The sequence below is a fragment of the Betta splendens genome, chromosome 14, assembly GCF_900634795.4.
Source record: "Betta splendens chromosome 14, fBetSpl5.4, whole genome shotgun sequence".
In the NCBI taxonomy this organism is placed as follows: Eukaryota; Metazoa; Chordata; class Actinopteri; order Anabantiformes; family Osphronemidae; genus Betta; species Betta splendens.
Genome location: NC_040894.2, coordinates 6,842,486 through 6,862,495, shown reverse-complemented (window position 1 = coordinate 6,862,495; position 20,010 = coordinate 6,842,486). Strand labels below are relative to the sequence as shown.

The window sequence follows — 20,010 nt, the reverse complement described above, 5'->3', positions numbered from 1 at the left end:
GCTGAAACCTCAAGAGCTCTACCAGTACTTTTTTTTTTTTTACCCCCGCTCCAACTGCATGAGATGAGGAGTCTTTATGCATTAGCACAGGAGACACTTATCAGTGGGGTTTCAGGAAAATGGAGTGGAATGAAGGCTTGCGCTTTGTCTCCGGTCTGCACAGGTGCAGCGTTGTGGGATCGGGTTCGACTTTTTAAAAACTCATTCCAAAATGGTAACAAATGGGAAGTACAGTTATCTGTCATAGCTGAGGATGAAGTTTCTTAATAAACGCCCATGTGAGCTTTTTTATTAGACCTTGTGGTGTCTCTACACAAGAAAACCACATGTTGGAGACCATACGCACGTCTCAGTGTGATGACCCGTAATTCAATGACTCTGGAGAAATGTAATATTTTAGAAACGTATGTTCCAGCAGATATCCCTCCTGATTCTATTTGTCCTGGGTGCTGTCTCCAAACAGATGTACAATGCAGAGCAGAGCTATATAATACTGAGCCTTTTATTGATCGCTGGGTGAAATGCAACAACTGGAAAGCGGCGAAACCACCAACTGTAACACAAGGAGTCTATACACAATAAGACATCACTTTGATGCACATGTAGTATTGGAAACTATTAATCCTAGAAACGACATCCAGATGTTTTTGTTCTTGTTGTTGTCGTCTGCCTGACGCTATGACGACTTTAAATCACATGCTGATGAAACCTAGTAATTGTGTCAGGTTGAAATTCCTGCTTGTCCACATCATGTATCAAACACAGCAAAGACAAACACAGACTTAGTTTCATTACTCTCCTGTCGTGGCGTGAATGTAAGTGGATTCAAGCTGTCAGACAGCGTTGTTACTTCTGGAAAGAGGAATTCCTCTGTGCGGCTTATCGCCTCCTCTTCAGCTCTTCTTCCATTGTATGTGCAGACGTCTCCATGGAGAGCGCGGCTCCTATCAGCCACAATCTGCCCCGCTTCCCCTCATCATCGGTGCACAGCGCAGATACATATGTTTGGTGGCTGCCTGTGATTTTCTGGCACCTCTCTGACAACTTCTCCCAGGCTGCCGTCGTCCCTGGCAACGCACGGCAACAAATCCGAGTCCACCTTGTCAGAGGATGGAAGGCTCTGGCATCTCCACTGCTCTCTGCAATGTGGTGCATTCGAGCATGGGAACAGGCTGCACATGAACTGCCAGACTTTTGGGATGAACTTGTGTAGCAAATAAACATTTACAAGCATCTTTAGAGCAGAAGGAACTGGATTTAGAAAAATAAGGCCCATCAATTCTGAATGTTTGACTTTAGCCTTATACATTTAGCTACAGTTTATTTTATTGTTGTCATCAGGTGTTAATAATGACAGTTTGAGCACATGGGGATTTTTGTAAACACTCACTGTTGCTGAGTGATGTAGAAAAAGACTTAAGACGTGTTTAACGTGACCGCTGTGGCACCGCTTTATCACCTGAATCACTGCTATAATTATATTCATGATGCATAACATGATTATACTGTAGATTGCCATCAGACATAATTTTTTATGGTAAGAGCTTTGTAGTGAAAATGAAATTACGGCACCTCCATTGGAGACGCACACACGTGTCGTACTGTCTATCCATAAACGAACTGATTGCGTTGCTTCATACCTTTGAGCTGCCTAATGTGACGAACAGGATAAAACGCAGACGTGATGTCAGATCTGTAATGAGCGTTGACTCTCAGACTCACTCACAGTGTCGCCGTTTTCCTGCTGAGCTCTCCAGATTCCCAGACTGAAGTGGTGGAACGCCGGGAGATACTTACAAAAAAGAGTTTCATATGTATGCAAAGCCTTTTAAGTGTGAAAGCCAAACACAGTCATGTTTCAATTTTTTAGGTGCTTATTGGTTGTCCACAGGGCAGTACACTCAATTTTCATATTTTAGCATTAATATGCAACAGGGACTTTTTTACTGTGACTGTGATAATGTGACTTTCGCAGTGTCAGCAAGACCTATATACAGTTGACATTACTGTGTACAGTCTATTTATAATATACAAACACAGTAATTAAATTCTATTAGTATTTTTAATTTCTATTTTTTGTGCTTATTTGTCATTGTCTTATTATTATTGTTATGAGATGCTCATCATCAATCATCAAAGTTCTCTGTTCTCTATTTCTCATCCCTTATCAATTTCCTGCAAACTTCACTTAACGCACAGACACTGACTCGTAAGTGCATCCTATGATCATTATCATCATTTGGCTCGTTCTCTAATCTGTGATCATGCTCCTTACTATAAGAACATGCCATTATCTCTATGCTGTGAGACTAGAGCCACTAGCAACGCTTGGAAAATAATAATACATGTTGGTCAAGGAATATAATGTCAAGTAGAAAAGGAACAGGTAAGAGTCTGCATTGGTTGCACACGGCAGCTAACAAGCTTCTTTAAGGCCCCATAATCCTGAGAACAATTAAAACTGAGATTCCCTGATTCTTAGTTGTCATAAAGCTCCAGGAAGGCAGAATTACAATCACAGCACCACTTTAGCATTTACTAGCATCAGTACTGTGTGCAAGTCATGTCTTCCTTCCCCCTTAATCTCGTCAATGTCTGTGTCAATTTGTCGATGTCTAGAGACGGCAGTAAACAAGACATGGGCCCCAACTCTTTATACCGTCTGAGTTTCTTAGGCAAAGTGAGCAAAGAGCAGGAATTTCCCAGAAGACTGGAGTTCAGTATATAAACAAAAAACCTTTCAGTTGCTCATATTGTTTGTGGGGTACAGACCATACTCGCATCCTCACCAGGCAATCCAAACATCAACATTTCAGCAGGATATTAATACATAAACATGCTTCATTAAGAGTCACGGCTCTGGTCTTAGTCTTAGACAGCGGCAGGTGTCAGATAACTCAAGACTATCTACACCTGGAAGCTGCCGAACCCGTAATGAAAATCTGTCTTTTACATTCCTAGCGTTATCCTGCGTAAAGCCTGATTTCCCTTCACTTTAATGGAATCAGATTCTGGTTCTGATTGGAAATGATCAGCTCAATAATTTGTAATTCGGCAGTGACTACTGCAAATCTGCAGTAGCTGGAATGAAGATCAGAGGCAGTAATGCTTGAATTACCGACGCCTGGACGAGTTCCACCATTAATTCCACTTAGCCTTTAAATTCGTACATTCCTTAGACCCCCGTATATCAGAACATGAACTACCTGAGGTCTAATGAACATTTTCACTGGTGTGAGAGTAGTTGGTGTTGGGGAGGAGGTAGACAAAGATGCCCTTCATCATCAGCCCTACATGTGAAACCTCAGCCATAAGTGGCAGCAGCCCCACAGTTAATTATCAGGCATCCCCGCGTGCCGGCATTAAAACAAACCCACACCCAACGGGAGAGGGAGTGGGGGGAGGTGGGGGGATATTTGCATCTGTCAGTAATATTAATGGGCACAGCGGCGCCGGTAGTGGGGTGGCGCTGGGTCCGCTTGTGCCGCTCCTTAAGAAAAGACTGCATTAGTGTTAATATATGGAGGCATCAAGTAGAACAAGCTCAATCCTGACATGCTCTCAGATGCAGCTGGGAGAGAATAATGTCACATCTCTGCACAATACTATACACTGAAGTAAGAGGATTGAAGGTTAGTTAATAGTCTAGAGAAACGAGTGGGTTTATATGAAGAGGACCAAGATTTTTGGACATAACTCCGGCCCCGTTTCTAATTCCTTCGCCGGTGGATGGTTCCTTCCATCCGCTTCACAGTCGCGTCTTGACTGACGGCTGCCAGCTCCAGTCATTTGTGACCCCGTCTTCTGCTTTGACAGATGGAGCGGCAGAACTTTGCGGCGAGGTTTTGATCCGGTCCGTGGACGTCCTCCACAGTGGATGGAGGCAGGCAGCAGGCGGGTTTATGGGTTGAAATGGCCTTTTCTGCTTTGAGACCACGCGAGCACACAGCCAAATACGCCAGGCTTTGGTTTAAGTGGCCCGAGGTCATGAAATGCATACACTAAAACCCTTCAGTTGCGCGTCTCAGCAGTTGGAAAGCGTCCTTGGGTCTTTGTGGTTCCTATATTTGGATCCTTCCCTTTGTGAGCAGATTTGAGGCGTTAGAAAGACCCACTCGTTGCCAGGTGGACGACACAATGCAAACAGAAAGCAGCCTTTGATTTGATCCATTTCCCATCTCCATCCATTTGCCTACTTGCATTTGCACCCGGCTCAGCAACAAAGTGTGTATTTGATCTGATGCTTTCTTACTGTAATCGGCACACGTCACTGGTTTTGGAGCCTGAAACGAGACCCGATGCGCCGCACATGAGCAGCAACTCGCCCGTAACGGAGATCACAGCGGCCGTCATTTGCATCAGGCTGAACCGGCAGCGTGATGTTGATTGATCGTGACGCGCCTCGCGCTAATTAACCGTCGAGGATGCAACAGTAGCACGCCTGCGCATTTTTAAAACGCAGGGGGGTTAAATTCCGAATTCTGATGACAGGTCGGGATCTGAAAATGAATTCCGTTCTGCGCCTATTTGATAGTTTGCATAAATTATTGATGCGGCCCATCGCCTCTCCAGCCCTGCCTTCGACGTCTCCATCCTGGGGGATTATCGGCGAGCGCTCCTCTGTAATTCCAACAAACAGCTCCCTCTTTTGTTCCCATCTGCCGGCCGTGGAGGCCCCTGTCACGTCCACGCGAGGACAGGCTGTCGCAGGCGCCTCCAGATGCGCCGCCTCGTCTGCTACCTGTCCCGCTTGAAGCCGCTTCCTGGTGGCGGCGTTGATGTCGGACAGCTGACTCCTTCACGCGTCAAAGCCGAGGCTCCTTCGCTGCCTCGCGATCAATATGGAGATGGGGCACTTTCTCCCAATACAATCCAGCAGCTGTGAAGTACTGTAATTGCTGTTTCAGTTGCAGATGATCATATAGGAGGAGGTGTGGTATATGTCCACGAGGGGGGGGGTTGGGGGTGCAGAGGAGGCTGATTTCTTCATACAGTTTCATAAAACACATGACTGTGATTATAGATTCACTTTATGGGAAGAGGAGGTTACAGTTCAGAACTGTTCATTTGCGCTTTTGTATAGTTTTCACTGAAAAGCACTAATGTGGAACCGCCGTCATGCAAACTGGACCGGACCCGACTTCAGTGAGTGATAACTGCGACGCCCTCCTCGGGCTCATAGGGGACGAATGTGGGTCAGTCCGTCCAGCGCCGCTTCCTCATCCGTATTCTGCTCGAGCGCCGCTTCCCTGGCGTCACAGTTTCTGTTATCGCGGGCAGGGAAACAGAGGCTAATCTTTCCGTGACCAAGTAGATTAGGCTACAAAAAGCTATTTTTAATAACATAACATGAGCAGAACTGTTGTTTGCTAAGTGCTAAGGCGCCAACACTTTGACCTTGTACCGAGCTTTACAGACTCGGACGCAGTGGACGCGCCTGCAGCTCCGCTAATTGATCTGAGAGGAAATTGTTTCATTGTGGACTCTAATGCTGTGTCTATTATACAGCAGGAATACAACAACTCGCAGCATGGTTAATGAGAATGGACCTGGTGGTGCCTCTGATTATATGAACCGTGTCATCTGCAGCAACAGGTGTTGCTTTTGGCAAATAGAGGCTCAGCAAATTGGATTCAAACCTGGATTCCTTCAATTCAGGGGTGAAGCAGTTCACTATTAGCGTGGCTTGGATTTTTAGCGGCACCAACCAGTGATGCATAATTTGTAACAGGTGACTGGATCAGTGAACTTAAAAATGAGATAAATCAAATGTTTGTGAGGAAAATTGAAAATGTTCTACTTGGCCCAGATCCCTGTACGTCAGTAACAGAAAAAAATATTCAACGGCATTGACTGCAGCACAGAGGAGAGGCTTCGTATCTACAACAGGACGGCTTCCTGGTTCCCCGCGGTTTGAAAGATCTCGGTCCGTTGTCGCCTCGCTGAGGTGCAGATTCAGACTGTGTCGACGCTTTGGCCCCTGCTTTGAAATGGAGCTTGTTTTATGATAGATGTGATGCAGCTACAGTTGGCTGCCAACGTCACTTTTAATAGGACTTTGTGGGTTTTCGATTCACAATGGTGCGTTTAAGCACTAGTCAGAAAGCATTGTTGTATGAAACCTGATACAAAGAGGTCGGTCGGGTTACTGCTGGTATTACAGGCTTACGTGAACTCTAGCACAAAGGAACCCAAACGGCTCCGTGTTCCCCACCCTGAGACTTCCCCTTGTGGATATTTCCTTTGCAAAGTATCCATTAGTATCTTTTCAGGCACTCAGGTCGGCCCCTGCCCCGTGTAATGGTCCGAAAACAAAGCGCTGTGGACTGCTCCCATGGTTTGGTCCATTAAAGAACAATGCCGGATCTCACATTCATGGCGTCCACTTAGCCGCCGTCCGCGCTGGCCTGGCTTTTTGTCATGCACCTATTCCTTTGTCTCGGCTATTTGATCCCCAAACAAACAATCTCTTTACCTTCCTATTCATTTTTCAAAAGCACGGCAATAATATCTCCCCAGACGCTCGGTGCCACCCCATACGTGCCTCTAAGTGGAGAGCTCCACTGCATTCCATTAGCCTCTCGAGCTGAGTGTTAACCTTAGCCTTTGTAGCGTAGCAGGAAAATGGCTCTGGAGGGAGGACTCCGTCACTTTTCCTGTATTTGCTGTGATTTTTCAGTGCGCTGGCTTCCATTTACTTTTCGAACGCTTTTAAAGTCAAAAATCCGAGACTCTGTTGTTCTTTATCCTCCATCAATAAAACATACGCCAGTGCAGTTTGAGATTTCGTGAATATTTAATCTTAGTCCTTGTTTCCTTTTTATCTGCCAAATCACTAAAGGAAATTCAAGAAGTATATTCCTTTATACGCCCCATTTGAAGGAAGGAGACAGTAAATGTAGAATCACAGAGGGACCGGCCTAGTGCTTGTCAGAATCTGTGTCCTCACAATCTGCCCTGCTTAATGTTTCCATTCATGGTAAATATGTCAAATATTACTTAATATTTACTTTACTACTAATAATATTTATTTAAAATCAGCTACATAACAGGAGCTTTTATTAATATTGGGTTTGTTTACAGAAAAATACAGAAGACTGCTAAATTATCTCATTTTTAATGAGAGTACTGTAAATATTAGCATTTAGTGGCAGATCATTACGAGTTAAAGCACCTCTCTGTGTGGATGGCTGAAATAAAGGCTGCTGTGTTAGACTGATGCTTGTGTAAAGAGGCTGAAGAGCAGAGCAAACATGAAACATGCACCATTTTCCTGCTGAAATCTGTGGACGAGTCCTTGCAAACAAAGCGAGCGTGAGTTATTGCCGAGCCAGGACATTTGCACATTACTTTTCTAATTTCACCTGCTTCGTATCTGGCTCTTCTTCCCGAACCATATATCCAAGTACCTATTGTGTTATGATGCGACGACCTGCAGCAGAAATCATAAAATTGTGAGGATTAATGTTGGATCAGCAAGGTTTGTGTCTGCTCGGAAAATGCTGCACCATATATACGATTATAGAAAAAGTAGTTCTTGTTAGGCTTCTGCCCAACTGTGCAAAAAGCAACTTGTCGGCAGTTTGTTTTCTGTGTTCCGAACCAGAGAGAAAATTTATTTCTTTTTTTTTGTAAACAGCAGCATTTATGGTCCCGATGACAGTACAGCATATTAACAGGAGTCCAATAGTTCCCCAACGTAGTCAGTGAAGCCTTTCAGTGCAGACAGAAGTTTATGTTTCTGATTTTTTTACATTCTATTTACATTCAGTCACAATAAACCTGACTGTCAGAGTAATTTAATTATTAACTAATAATAAAACATAACATTTAATAGATAGAAGAGTCCAGGTACATTTTATTAAGGTAATGAATTGAGTTAAACTATTTGCCTTGCATGATACATTGTTCATAGACGAAGGTGTGATGAAACCTACTGTAAGAATTGGACATTCACACAGAAACTACCTGTAATCTCCACAGTTCCGTTCCCTCTGTTCAGGCCATGCTGCTATTTATTATTATTTTTACATTTTACAGGTTCAGGGTGTGTATTATAATATGCACATGGTAGATCTGCTTTGCTTTCATTGAATGCCTCCAAAATTAAAGTAATATCTTGCTAAGAATCCCCAGTATTGTCATATTAATATACTTTATGTCACATAGTGACCTGAGTAGTAGTGCACCATCGCACCATGGTTGTGATGAGTTTTCAAGGGAAGGACACTGAGCTGAGTGAAATGTAGACAACACATAGATCTAATGTGAAATATAAAGCATGAACCAACTTCTGTTGTTCTGTTCATATGCCAAATATTATAGCGGCTGCTGCCTCTAACCCGTGCAGCGAAGATCAATGGAATCTGCAAAGGGCCGAAAAAAGTGCCTTTCAAGATTAGCAGCAATTCCAGATAATGCAGACTTCTTATTATTCATGTTAGATACTGAAGAAGTTCACCGGGAACAGTGAGCAAAAGCTCATTGTGCTGTTCGGCTTTGCCTTTGTTGCTTCACCTGCTGCCTGCGCTGTAGCCGCGCATGTGACAGCGCCGCGCACCACACGTCTGCTTTCAGGCGGAAAAGAAAAAAGCCACTCGTCACGTGTGAAAAGCCGATGCCACAGAATCGACTAAGTAGACAGGTTATTCTGCGCAGGAACAGCTTGTGTGAGCGCTTGCAGTTTGTCTCATTATCATTCTGCAAAGTACTTATAGCAGAGCTTCTTGGTTCAGTCACTATTTTGAAGAGATATCCTGAAACAATAACTGCAGGCAATGATTGTGTGATTTGGACTTGATTTTTCCATGCCTGGCTGTTTAATGACCCCCGCTTCCGTGGACGGATTTGACACTTGCAGGAGTTCCCAAAGTAATGTGCATTTCTTTTTTTTGCACAGTTGCCCAAATGAGCATCCAACTCCCAAATGGGAGTCACATTTCCGTCAGATCGTCGCCCGGCGTCTCACACCAGTGCATCCAGCTCAGATGAAGCCAGTGAAGAATAGGCTGCTGACGCCCTGAGATTTTAAATAGACGCATCGCATCGCGGCGCCTGCTCGTGTTCATGTTGTCTTAAAGACGCCTCGCGCTCTCACACTTTGTCAGTGGTTTAATGAGGGTGACTTGAGTTTATTTTGGTGTTTGTTGCTGCTCGTCCGTTCGCTCGCTGACTGAACATTCGATTTACATCATTTTCTGTCCCTTTAATCTGCCACTGGAGACTAAAGGCGCTGGTTTTCTGCAGGGATCAAGGCTCTGGGCCACTACTCGTTAATGGGCGACTTTCTTTGCGCGACGGCCCTTTTTAGCCAGCCGCTATTGTGATTTGGCAGTAAGTTGTGTAACCCGTCACCATGGGAACAAAACAACTAGAAGCCAGTGTGGTGGTGCGACAGCGATATGAAGGAAATGTGAAACAAAGATATCCTTTTCTCTCGCTGAAGAGCGCGGAGGCATCCTACACAAAACGCGCCACACAGACAGTGTGGCGGCCATGACACTGAAGGGCCGTCGCACAATAGAGCCCCTCCACAAAAGACCAAAGGCAGTGGATAAGCTGTGAAACTGAAATGTCACACAGGTCTCATGAGGGGGGGGTGTTTATTTGGCAGGGGGTGTCTTATGATGTCATGTGAAAATGACTTAACCTGGTGTTACACGGTGAGAGGAGCTTTTGAGGTGTCTAACCTTTTGCAGCAAACATAAGGATCCAGTAGGTGGTGAGACTCCCAGAATACTGGGAGCAGTGAATGTGTTGTGAGGTGTCAGCCTCGTGTTCCTCAGCGTTTGGGAACTAAAGTTACAATTTTTACAGTATTGTTTCCCCATCATCAGCCTTAATATACTGTAAATGTGTATGGTGTTTTTAAGATGCCTTACCAAAATAAGGCTTCAAGTCTATTGGACAGTATATAACCCCAATATGTGGCAGCCCAGTTTGCTCATGTTGCTCGTACAATGATTTTTGAAGGAAATGAGACTCACAAGTCTGAAGCTCCGGTTTCACGTCCCACGAGTGTGTAAAAGTGAAAGACTCCTGCTTCCTCTACTCAGAGTAAACTACTGTCAATGCGCCCGAAGCGAGGACCCGGACCTCCAGCCGCTCGGTGGTCAACAGGAACACGGTGATTGCGGTCGCGCCAGGTGGTTCACAAGTTCGGGGCACGATGCGACCGAAAGCTTTCAGGTTCAAGCTAATAGCTTTCATGAACAAACAGAGGTTACAAAAATGTTAATACCATGACTAAATGAAATGCATACCAGCGAGGGGATGAAGAGCATCCCCGCTGGCAACGAAATTTAATCAGAGACAGGGAAATCAAAAGCAGAGAGGAAATATCCTCCCAGTGCTGTCTACGACCCCTCGGCAAATAACACATATGTCTACAAACCAATCTTATTTCCTCATTGCAGCTTTTTTTTCCCCCAGGAGCCAAAATGAGTTCTCATTTTCATCTCGCCACTGGAAAAAAATGACGAGATAATAGAAAAAGCTTTGGAAGGTTTAGCTGATCACCCATAAATTATAGGTAATTTCTATTGAATATTAAGCAGGAGCGTTGTGACTTCATCACTAGATCCCAGCTGGGAATCCTAACGCCCCGGTTTGCTCATGCAATGTTTCCTTTTACTTTTTATTACACTTGCTTAAAAGCCGGGGAGGAAGCTCCAGCTGTGACGCGACGCTGACAACGATAGTAAATCAACTCTTGTCCTGCTGAGCAAATAGTCAAGGCCGACACGTTCCCCCTTTCCCCCCGGTCATTAAAGCAGCCTTGAAGGTAGCACGAGGAACCTGTTTGCAGGTGGCTGCGTGTGACACGGGACGGGCCACTCGGCCGTCCTTCAAGGTAAATGGGTTTAACAACCTGGAAAATACTTCCAGCTAATTAGCGCTAGCGTCACCGCCGTGCGGAACGCCGCTACAATGACACTCGCTGAAGGGACGTTTGGGGCGTTTCAGTCGCCCCAGTGAAGTCACGTCAGGCGGATGCGATGGTCTAAACTAAGCCTGGGTCGTGTGTGTGCGTTGCAATGGAAGATTCAAAGATAGGGAAACAGCCTCATTGTTAGAAAGACTTTCCTGTAGCTGCCATTTTATCCTGCCAGGACATATTAACGGCGAACCCGGGGGGCTGAAATCATATACAGCATGGTGATAAAAATGAGCTTTGACTGGTGTTGTCTCTGGTTACAGAGCTTTATTATCCCCAAAGGGCTGCGATTTGAGCCGCCAAATCCGGTCAAACACAATGAAAGACTACCGGCGTAGAACCTACAAATCAGCGTAATGTAAGGTTGACTCTATTCACTGTGATTACAATAACGGGCTCTGCCAGAGAAAACAGTGACATTAGAGCCACAAACGTGTCCTATCCTCGTCAAGTCGGCCTCAGCCTCTGAATGATGCGCCAAATAATGTAGGAGCTATCTGGTCTGGGTGAAGTGCATGCATCAGCATTGTCCTTGCCCTCCTCAGGGCAAAGCCATTGACACATCGGTCAAAATGATGGTATGAAATGGTGCTAAATTGAATGTAATATGAGACATTTCCTCATTTTTATTGGTAGAACTTGATATATTTTCTTGCATTCAAATGACTTTGGGTCTTTGTGTGTGTGTGTGTGTGTGTGTGTGTGTGTGTGTGTGTGTGTGTGTGTGTGTGTGTGTGTGTGTGTGTGTGTGTGTGTGACTTATTAAAGTCTGGCCTGTTCATTTAAGGAGATGTCATCGTATTAGATTTAAAAGTCTATAATGCCCCATAAAAGACAGATAAAGATGAAGGTTTATCGATTGCCACGGGGAAATTAGGTAGTTTAATCAGCAAAATGGGATTTAGCATTAAAGTGGGTTTAAGTGGTGCAAACAGAATCTAAAAAAAGACGGAATAATTAGTCATAATTACAAAATAATATACTCATTTGAAACAAACAGAGGAGGAAGCACATCCACTCGTATGCATAAATAAATAAATCATCAATAAATTAATTAAAGGCCAGCGAGCTGATTTATACTTGAATGCATCAAATAATACAGTAGATGCTCTTTGCACAACAGCTCTTATACATGAGGCCCTTTACTTTCACAGCGTGTCCCCTATGGGAGAGGCCTGATGTATGGGGCCCTATGGATTACGTCAGCCTCAGATCGTACTGAGCCCCAGATCTTGCAGCCATAAGGCATTTGCATGCTTTCATCAATACATTACTAATGCATGCAGTGGCTGTGCCTACAAAGCTCCATTTGGCAGCAAAGAAACAAGAGGCTGGGATTGTGCACGAACTCAAAACCACTCCACCCTCACAGGTTGACGGGACCGGTAACTGTAGCCGGCGCCTTTGTTAAACTCTTCAGCTTCCAGAGGCGTATTCAGAAAATGGTGCCTTCAGGTGACGCCGGCAATGAGGAACGTGAAACTAAACAATGACCATCAAACATGATCATAGTGCAACAAACTGTATTTGGCTGAAGTAAAGCTAAGTTGCAGAGCACATGTTGAAAGACTGCCAGCACACACAGGAAAAAAAGTTCCTTTTTCATGGCTTTTATGTTTTTTAAAAATGTGGAATCTCGCACCTGGAGAGCGTGGGAGCGTTGACTCCGTGCCCAGTGTGACATCACACCCATGCATGAAATTGGACACACTATGATGAGAGCGCGCACGGAGCGGTGCGCGGCGTCTGTAGACAGTGTTTGCAGTGCAGCCGAGCGCTAAGCGCCCAATGAGCTTTAAAGACAAACACAAGGGTTGTGTATGTTAATACACAATGTCTGCCCCACGAGGCACCAGACACTGATCAGAGTGGATGATGGTACATAACACAGTGAGTAATGCTGAGAGTTACTCTTAAAGTTGGTGAACCCACCGACTTTAATTAACAATAGTTATATCATTATCTGTGTCAAATAGCATCACTGTATAACAGGTCTGCAAAAAAGAGACACTTTTGCAAAGTCCTAAATTATTAGTGAGAACGTGCTCCTGTTCATCAACTAACACTGGCTTTACTGTAACTTTGGATCATGAACGTTAACTTTCATGATTAAAACAAGAAGAAAGCGAGAAAGTTTAGGTGCCTTATGATGTCTTATCCCACGATACTCATTTCAAAGCTCGGCTTCTGACTAATTGGTTGGTAAATATTTGATGTCAAAGCGTTGTGTTGTAGTAAGGAGGTGACAGCTTCTCAGCAGGTCTTTTAATCAGACTCCACCACATTAACGTCTAGATGACTGAGGTAGATGCTTTTATAGTGGCACAGAGGACGCTTGATTACAGTAAATGTTTGATTTCCTTTTTCTTAAGGTTAAACCAAGTTAAACTGTACCTCATTAGGGCTGCACTAATGTGGAACTACGGAAACAGACACAACCCTGCGTCGCCACCAACGGACACGTCTTTTACTGTACATGTAAGTGGCAGTTTAAGGTCTAGATTACATGAAATTACATCAAAGTACAGATCTACAGTAAATATACGGTAATAATAAAATCAACATTATTCCCCCCTCTGCACAACTAGACAGTAGATCTTTGTTTGTGCGAATATAAATATAAAATATAACCCATGAGGAACATTCCTGGAACTCCAGCTGAGGTGCGAGGGTTGCAACGTGGGGAACGCGGCTGCGATCAGGCTGAGGCTGATGCTCTGATGCTCTGTACTCAGGCTGAGGCCGCTCGTACGCCGTCGCCGCCGCGGAGCTCGGGCCTAATTTGGTCTCGTATTCGCGCTCGTGCTATGTCGAGACGTCGCCGTCGCATGATTTGATTACTGACTCATTCACATCAAGCATATGTTTCGTGTGACAGCGACGCGTGCACGCCCCGGGGCAAAATATAATACAAATAGCCTGTTTAATGACTGAGTTGCTTTAGTCTAATTCAAAGTGATGAGCTGAGCCAACTTCAGCACCGCGACCCAAACTGGATGGCTGTAATCCGACGCATGCAGATGAAAACTGACGAAACATAAAGCCACGCTTAGTGTGAGCATGAGCGAAATAATCCCGCTGCGGTCCATTTGTAAAGGTAACACGCGTCTACACGTCTAACTGCGATGGGAAGACTTCTTATTTTTGCTCCCCAGAGAAAAAGAGGAGCAAAAAAGAAGGTCTGATTCCACAGTTTCAGATGCTAATGCAGCCTCCATCCGCAGGCGAGCCTATCTTTTCATCTGCACTTTGTGTTGCATTCACGGCTAATTGAATGATAATGCGAACCGTTTTAGATTGCGCCGCTCGTATTTGCATACGCGTCTCAGCAAAAAAAAATAAAAATAAATAAAAAATGGGAGGCGAGCGGGGATTTTTTGAAATTAAAAGTTGACGGAAAGTGCAGCGTCGGGGCCCAAAGTGCGTCGGCGCCGCGTTTCGGGCCGTGCGGCGCTCTGCTGTGTCGTACGGAGCCCGTTGAACCACGCTATTATAATGTGAGAGCGGTGAAGGTAAAGACGGGGGGAACGGAGGCTGAGATAAAGATCAATAGGAAGACCCTTGGCGCTGGTACATTAGCAGCACTAAGGAGGCTCCGTCTCTCTCTAAAGCCTCTCCACAATTTTTCTTGACCTTTTACTTGAATGGATTTTTATGCACTTGTCTTTCGTCAGATCAAATGTCTGACCTCATCTTAACGCCCTCTTCATACCCCCCCTTCGTCTCTGTGACCAGCTTTTATACAGCATGTGACAGTTATTGTACAGTTTGTGCAGTGCCACCACATTTTTATCCTCCGTAACTATGGAGCTGTTCAACAGTGTGATGTGTTTTCTGTTGAATGCCTCTGATGAGTGTGTCATACCTGCTAAAATGCACAGTGAATGTTTATCTACAGTAGATGCTTCAGTATAGACAACATTCAGACTCTGTACATGCATTTAGTTCTAGGGATGTTTGCTCCACCTGGCTTCAGGGGCCTCAAGGGCTTCACACTATGTTCAAAACCAGAGCGAGTACAAGTTAAGAGCTTTCATTTCACGCGTCTTTGGTGAAAATGATCACAATGCGTTGAACAAAAGCGTTTCTGAATTAGCTAATGGGTTTTTAAGGTGAGTTTTGAAGTTAATCTTGTTTCAAAACTCGCATAAAAAACAGCTATAAGAGGTTTGATGATTAAATTCTCTACTGGGAAAAAATCAGCGCTATTGTTGGAATGGTTTGCTTTTTTTTCCCCTCATCTAAAGTGTTATTGGCGGAACTTTAACGGTGGAACAGCACTGATTCAGCCTCAAAGTGGCTGAATAGTTTCATTAATTGATATCAGACAAAGTAATCTGATGAAGAGAAAGTCTCTTATACTAGACAGCCACTACCACACACACACACACACACACACACACACACACACACACACACACACACACACACACTGAACAGATGTTTCACGTAATGGGAGCACAACAGGAAGAGAATTCAATTCAATTTGGCCTGAGGCCTAATAGGGCATCAAGTGGAAGGGGAAGACGATAGGGTTTCACACTAGAAGCCCATCTGTGTCCACGCTCCCCTTCAAACCCACCTACCCCGTGATGTTGTTAGAAATGAGACAAGAGCCCCCTGATGCATCGTAGCCTGTAATCACCCTCTCAAACGGCTCCATAAGGCCACTGGGTCGAGAGCGGGGGACAAGGAATTTGTTTTGTTTTATGGCGTTCAATCAGTGTATTGTCACTGTCGTTTTTCATTTAAGGCCGATTAGGAGGCTCCCGGGCACCAGTCAGGTCACCTTCAGGCCTGACATGGAATTATCACTGTCGCTGTCGGTTCATAGAGCAGAGCAACAAGCGATTGTCCACAATGGGCTCAAAAAAGTCAGAGAAAAGTGTTTTAAAAACTTCTTAATTGTTGTTTTACACATTCAAACTTTATCTTTTAATAAAAAGCATATTGTGTGTAGCAAATAGATTCCTTAATATGAATTATTGCTTCATACATCGTCATCCATATATTGACACAAACATATTACTTGGCTTTGGAGTTACTGTGCATGTGAATATGGAAGTATCAAAATCAAAGGATTCCTGCAAATTAGTTTCATGTCTGATAATTTAATGAACCTACAGTGTTGAGGATCTAGTAGGAGCCGGTTAAAGTCAGAAGCCTGTGATTTCTCTCTTCTTTCTGTGCAGTGAACTTGAAAATGGGAACAAGTCTTATTCGTGGCATTCCTAAACATGAAGTAACTTTAATGATTCCACTTGTATTTCTTTACAGTGTGTGAAGCTCGCGGCCCCGAAGGATCACACTTGTATGAGCGGCTCCTCAAAAGTGCTGCGTGGGCAATTAGTGATTATTGTGCGTGGAAGTTCCCTGGACTCTGCTGAAAACCCTCTGACGAAAAGCAAACGGCTCCAAAGGCTAAATTAGCATGTGAAACGGTCGCGAGCTGCGAACCCATTGGTTCGGGGCTGTTTGGTCGGCAGCAGGTGTCCGCGGAACGCGCGGCGGCAGCGTGCCTTTGAGTGCCTTGCTCAAGGCCACCTTGACAGTAGATGCGGAGGCGATGGAGAACATTAGGCATTCGCTTTCAGACGTCCCAGCAGGTCTAGGCGAGTCAAGGCTTTTGCAGAGCTTTAGGCTACTGCCGCCTCAAGACATAGCGAGGCAGCGGCGTGGTGGGTGAAACTCTTCTAGTATCTGGCAACTTTTTAAAAGAAACAAAATGTTCCATAAAATCACAGCGGCTGCCTCTTTGGTAGGAACACTGTCTATACTGTATGTGAGACATGCTGGAGCCTGGCGTCCTGTCATATGACTGATACAGTGATGGTGGGAGATTTGAATAGTGGCTCTGCCTTTACTGTGGGAGGCAGATGCTACAGGAGCCCTAAAGGAGGTTTGTAGATCGCTGTGCATGTTTGTCGCATTTAATTTTAATCAAGGCGAGAGCAGCGCTCCGTTCCAAGCACGCGGACCCGCACACAATGCCTCGAGGGGGAGAGCTTCTCGGTCGATAAAGACTAGACAGCCTCTAAGTAGCCTCTCTCATCATTATCGTTCCTGCAGCCTTCTCTATGGCTACGACTGCTCATTTGTAAGTGTGGGATGTTTCCCCAACTGTGGCTTCGCCTTTTGTTGCCCTCCACTGTTTGCCATTCACTTCATGGGGCCCACACACACACACACACACACCACACACACACACACACACACACACACACACACACACACACACACACACACACACACACACACACACACACGGCCGTGCATTCCTCTCTCTTTTATTATGGGGATTCCAGGCACATGTGAGTGAAGCAGGGAAGCAGCACAGATACCCCTCCCCCCCTCCGGCCGGGATCCCCTCATTCTTATGGATTTCTCATGGGGGGGTTGAAGCGGGAGAAACGGGGGGAGGAGGAAGAGGAGGGAAAGAAGGAGAAAAAGGAGGAGAGGGGAAGGAGAGCAAGGCTAATTCATCAATAATCTTTACCTAATCCCTCCCTCCACCCTTCTCCCTCTCTGCCTGGAGGCATTCAAGCAATACATCCATCCCCCACCCCCCACACACACACTCTCACACACTGAATCTGCCTGAACATGTCCAGAGGGAGAGGATGAATCGAGCTCCAGAGTGTTATTCCTTCACCTCCGTGTGCGTCCGTCCGTGTGTGTGTGTGTGTGTGTGGCTCTCGGAGCCGGGGCAGTGATTACAGAGCGGAGACTAGGTGTGGCGCGGACGGGGGGCGGCGTCGGTCGCAGGCTTTTGTCTGAGCGCTTCCCGTGCAGCCCACCGACGGGGAGGAGACTGCGCCTGTCGATCACCAGCCGGTCCCGGAGCCACGCACAGTGAGAGAGAGAGAGAGAGAGAGAGAGAGAGAGAGAGGCTGAAGCGCTCTCAAAGCGGGACCCGAGTCACGGGGAATTAAACAAGCACAAGTTCAAGAAGCTCCGTGGAACCTTTTAACCAGCAACAAGAACACGAGCAAGTGAAGCGGCGCCGGAGCGTGTTGCTATTCTCATTTTATTTCTTTTAACCCAGACTCATTTATTCTTCTTTTGCAACACAAGACTTTGTGAGGAGAGACCAAAGTGGCCACAGAAGCCACTGAAGCGGCTTCCCTTTTGTGGAATTCTTATTTTTCCCATTTTAAAGGATGAGATTTCAATGATAAAACTATTTGGAATATGGGACTTTTAATCCGTGGTCTGGACCATGGGGACCGGCATGTGTGTCTTTGTGCTCAGCTCTGGGTAGTTTTGATAAGTATGTCCCATTTCTTCCGTCTGCTCCGCGGTGATTCGGCCGCTTTGACTGCGCCGTCGTAGCGTAGGTGTTTCTCTCCGTTCGCCTCCTGCGAGTTTGCAGCTTTGTCAGGGTTTCCTCTGTAGATGCAGATAAACGCCACAGACCCTCTGGTGTGAGAGCGAAGCCTCCGCTCTGGCTCGTTAGCGTCTGATTAATGTGTTGACCCCTTTCATCCATGACTGACTTCTAATGCTTCTTTCATTGCTTCTCCATTGACATTTTCTATTTGCTTCCCACCTCCTCGCAACTGATGCACAACACATTACTATGAGCTGCAGCTCTTACCTGTTCCTCACAGAGTCTAAACCGCCCTTTTCTCTCTCTATCGGCAGCTCTTGCGGGTAAAATGGCTCCGACCAGCTCGGACGCCCTCCTCAGCTCCTCGGCGCTGACCGCCAGCCCTTCGCCGCCCAACGTGTACCTGCCGGCCAACTTCAAGATGTCCAACGCGCAGCTGGCCTTCTTCCTGCGCGAGGCTCAGACCGCGGGACCGAGCGTCGGCGGCAGGGGCGGCAACGGGCCCGGTTCTGGACACCCACTGCAGCGCTCGGAGAGTTTCGTAGTTTTCCAGACAAAAGACCTGCCCGCCATCAACATAAGCTTCGGGCCTTTCGCCCGGGACCAGGCGCTTTCCAAGGAGCTGCTCCAGCCTGCCAGTCCGCTGGATATTCCCGGGCAGCTGACGGTCAACTGGAAGGTGCGCGCGTTCATCGTCCAGGCCCGCGTCTTCTCCAACAACCCCGCGGTGCAGGTGTTCTTCTACATCGCCGGCCGCGACTGGGACGACTTCAAGGCCCACGACCGGCTGCCCTGCGTGCGGCTGCACGCCTTCCGGGACGTGCGCGAGATCAAGACCTCCTGCCGCATGAGGGGCAACCTGGCGCAGTGCTTGGCCCAGCTGGAGCTGCCGCCGGCCTGGTTCAACGCCAACGTGGCGCCGCTGGGCCGCAGGAAGGGCTCCGGCGACGGGCTCCTGGACGGGCTGACGGGCGAGACCCTGCAGGCGGAGCTCTACTACACGCTGCACGAGCCCACGGCGGAGGGGGAGTGCGGCAAGGGCGCGGAGCACAGGGGCGGCGGCGCCTCCAGGGGGGAGCCTCCGTCACAGCACCCCCTGCTGCGCATCGGCAGCATCAGCCTGTACCAGGCCAGTCAGGAGCAGCTGCTGGTGGACAAGCAGCTGGACAAGAACATGTTCCTCAGGCTGCCCGAGAAGCCCCTGAAGCCGGGGGAGACCCTGCGGATCTTCCTCTACCTGATGCCCAACTCCACCGTCGAGCAGTTCAGCCTCAAGTAAGTCCTCTTTGGACGCCGAATTAATCACGTTTCCACCCTGAACGCTGCATGTGATGTGTTTCTATTGATGCATTTACCCGTTGGTTGAAAACAAAAAAATAAGATCAAGCTGTTGACACGCGCAGCTGAAGCTCATGTGAGTTTCCATGCAATCGTGCGCACGAGAATTATTGATGAGTAGATTATTTGCCTGCTTCCCAATAGGCCTTACCCAACATTAGTCACTTCCCTCCTGTCACGAAGCGCCGTCTTATATCTCCCCTTTATAATTGCGCTCGCACGTAATCGCCTGCCGTTCGTCGGAGGTTTACGCTCGAGGCAGTGAGGCGTCTTGTGGGGTCCTGACTGGACAGGCTTAATGGAAATATAAGATTAGCACGTCCAAATAGTCTTCCAATAATGGAACAATTATCACAGTGCTGGGTGTATTTATTACAGTCCTCATAATCAGCCTCATTCACAGGAG

General features: G+C 46.4%; 2 protein-coding genes across 4 annotated transcripts in view; both read left to right on the top strand.

Moving 5' to 3' along the window:
• tmem132e (transmembrane protein 132E) overlaps positions 1–20,010 on the top strand; it is a 182,369-nt gene that overhangs the window by 103,957 nt on the left and 58,402 nt on the right. For 2 of the 3 annotated variants that reach the window (XM_029174630.3, XM_029174631.3), the window contains exon 2: positions 18,581–19,541. In XM_029174630.3, coding sequence (XP_029030463.1) covers positions 18,581–19,541 — 961 coding nt within the window. Of the gene's footprint in view, positions 1–17,639; positions 18,207–18,580; positions 19,542–20,010 lie in introns of those variants that run through there. The other variant, XM_029174629.3, reaches the window with a different exon arrangement.
• gtf2ird1 (GTF2I repeat domain containing 1) overlaps positions 1–20,010 on the top strand; it is a 189,613-nt gene that overhangs the window by 146,786 nt on the left and 22,817 nt on the right. The gene's annotated exons all lie outside the window — the stretch shown is intronic.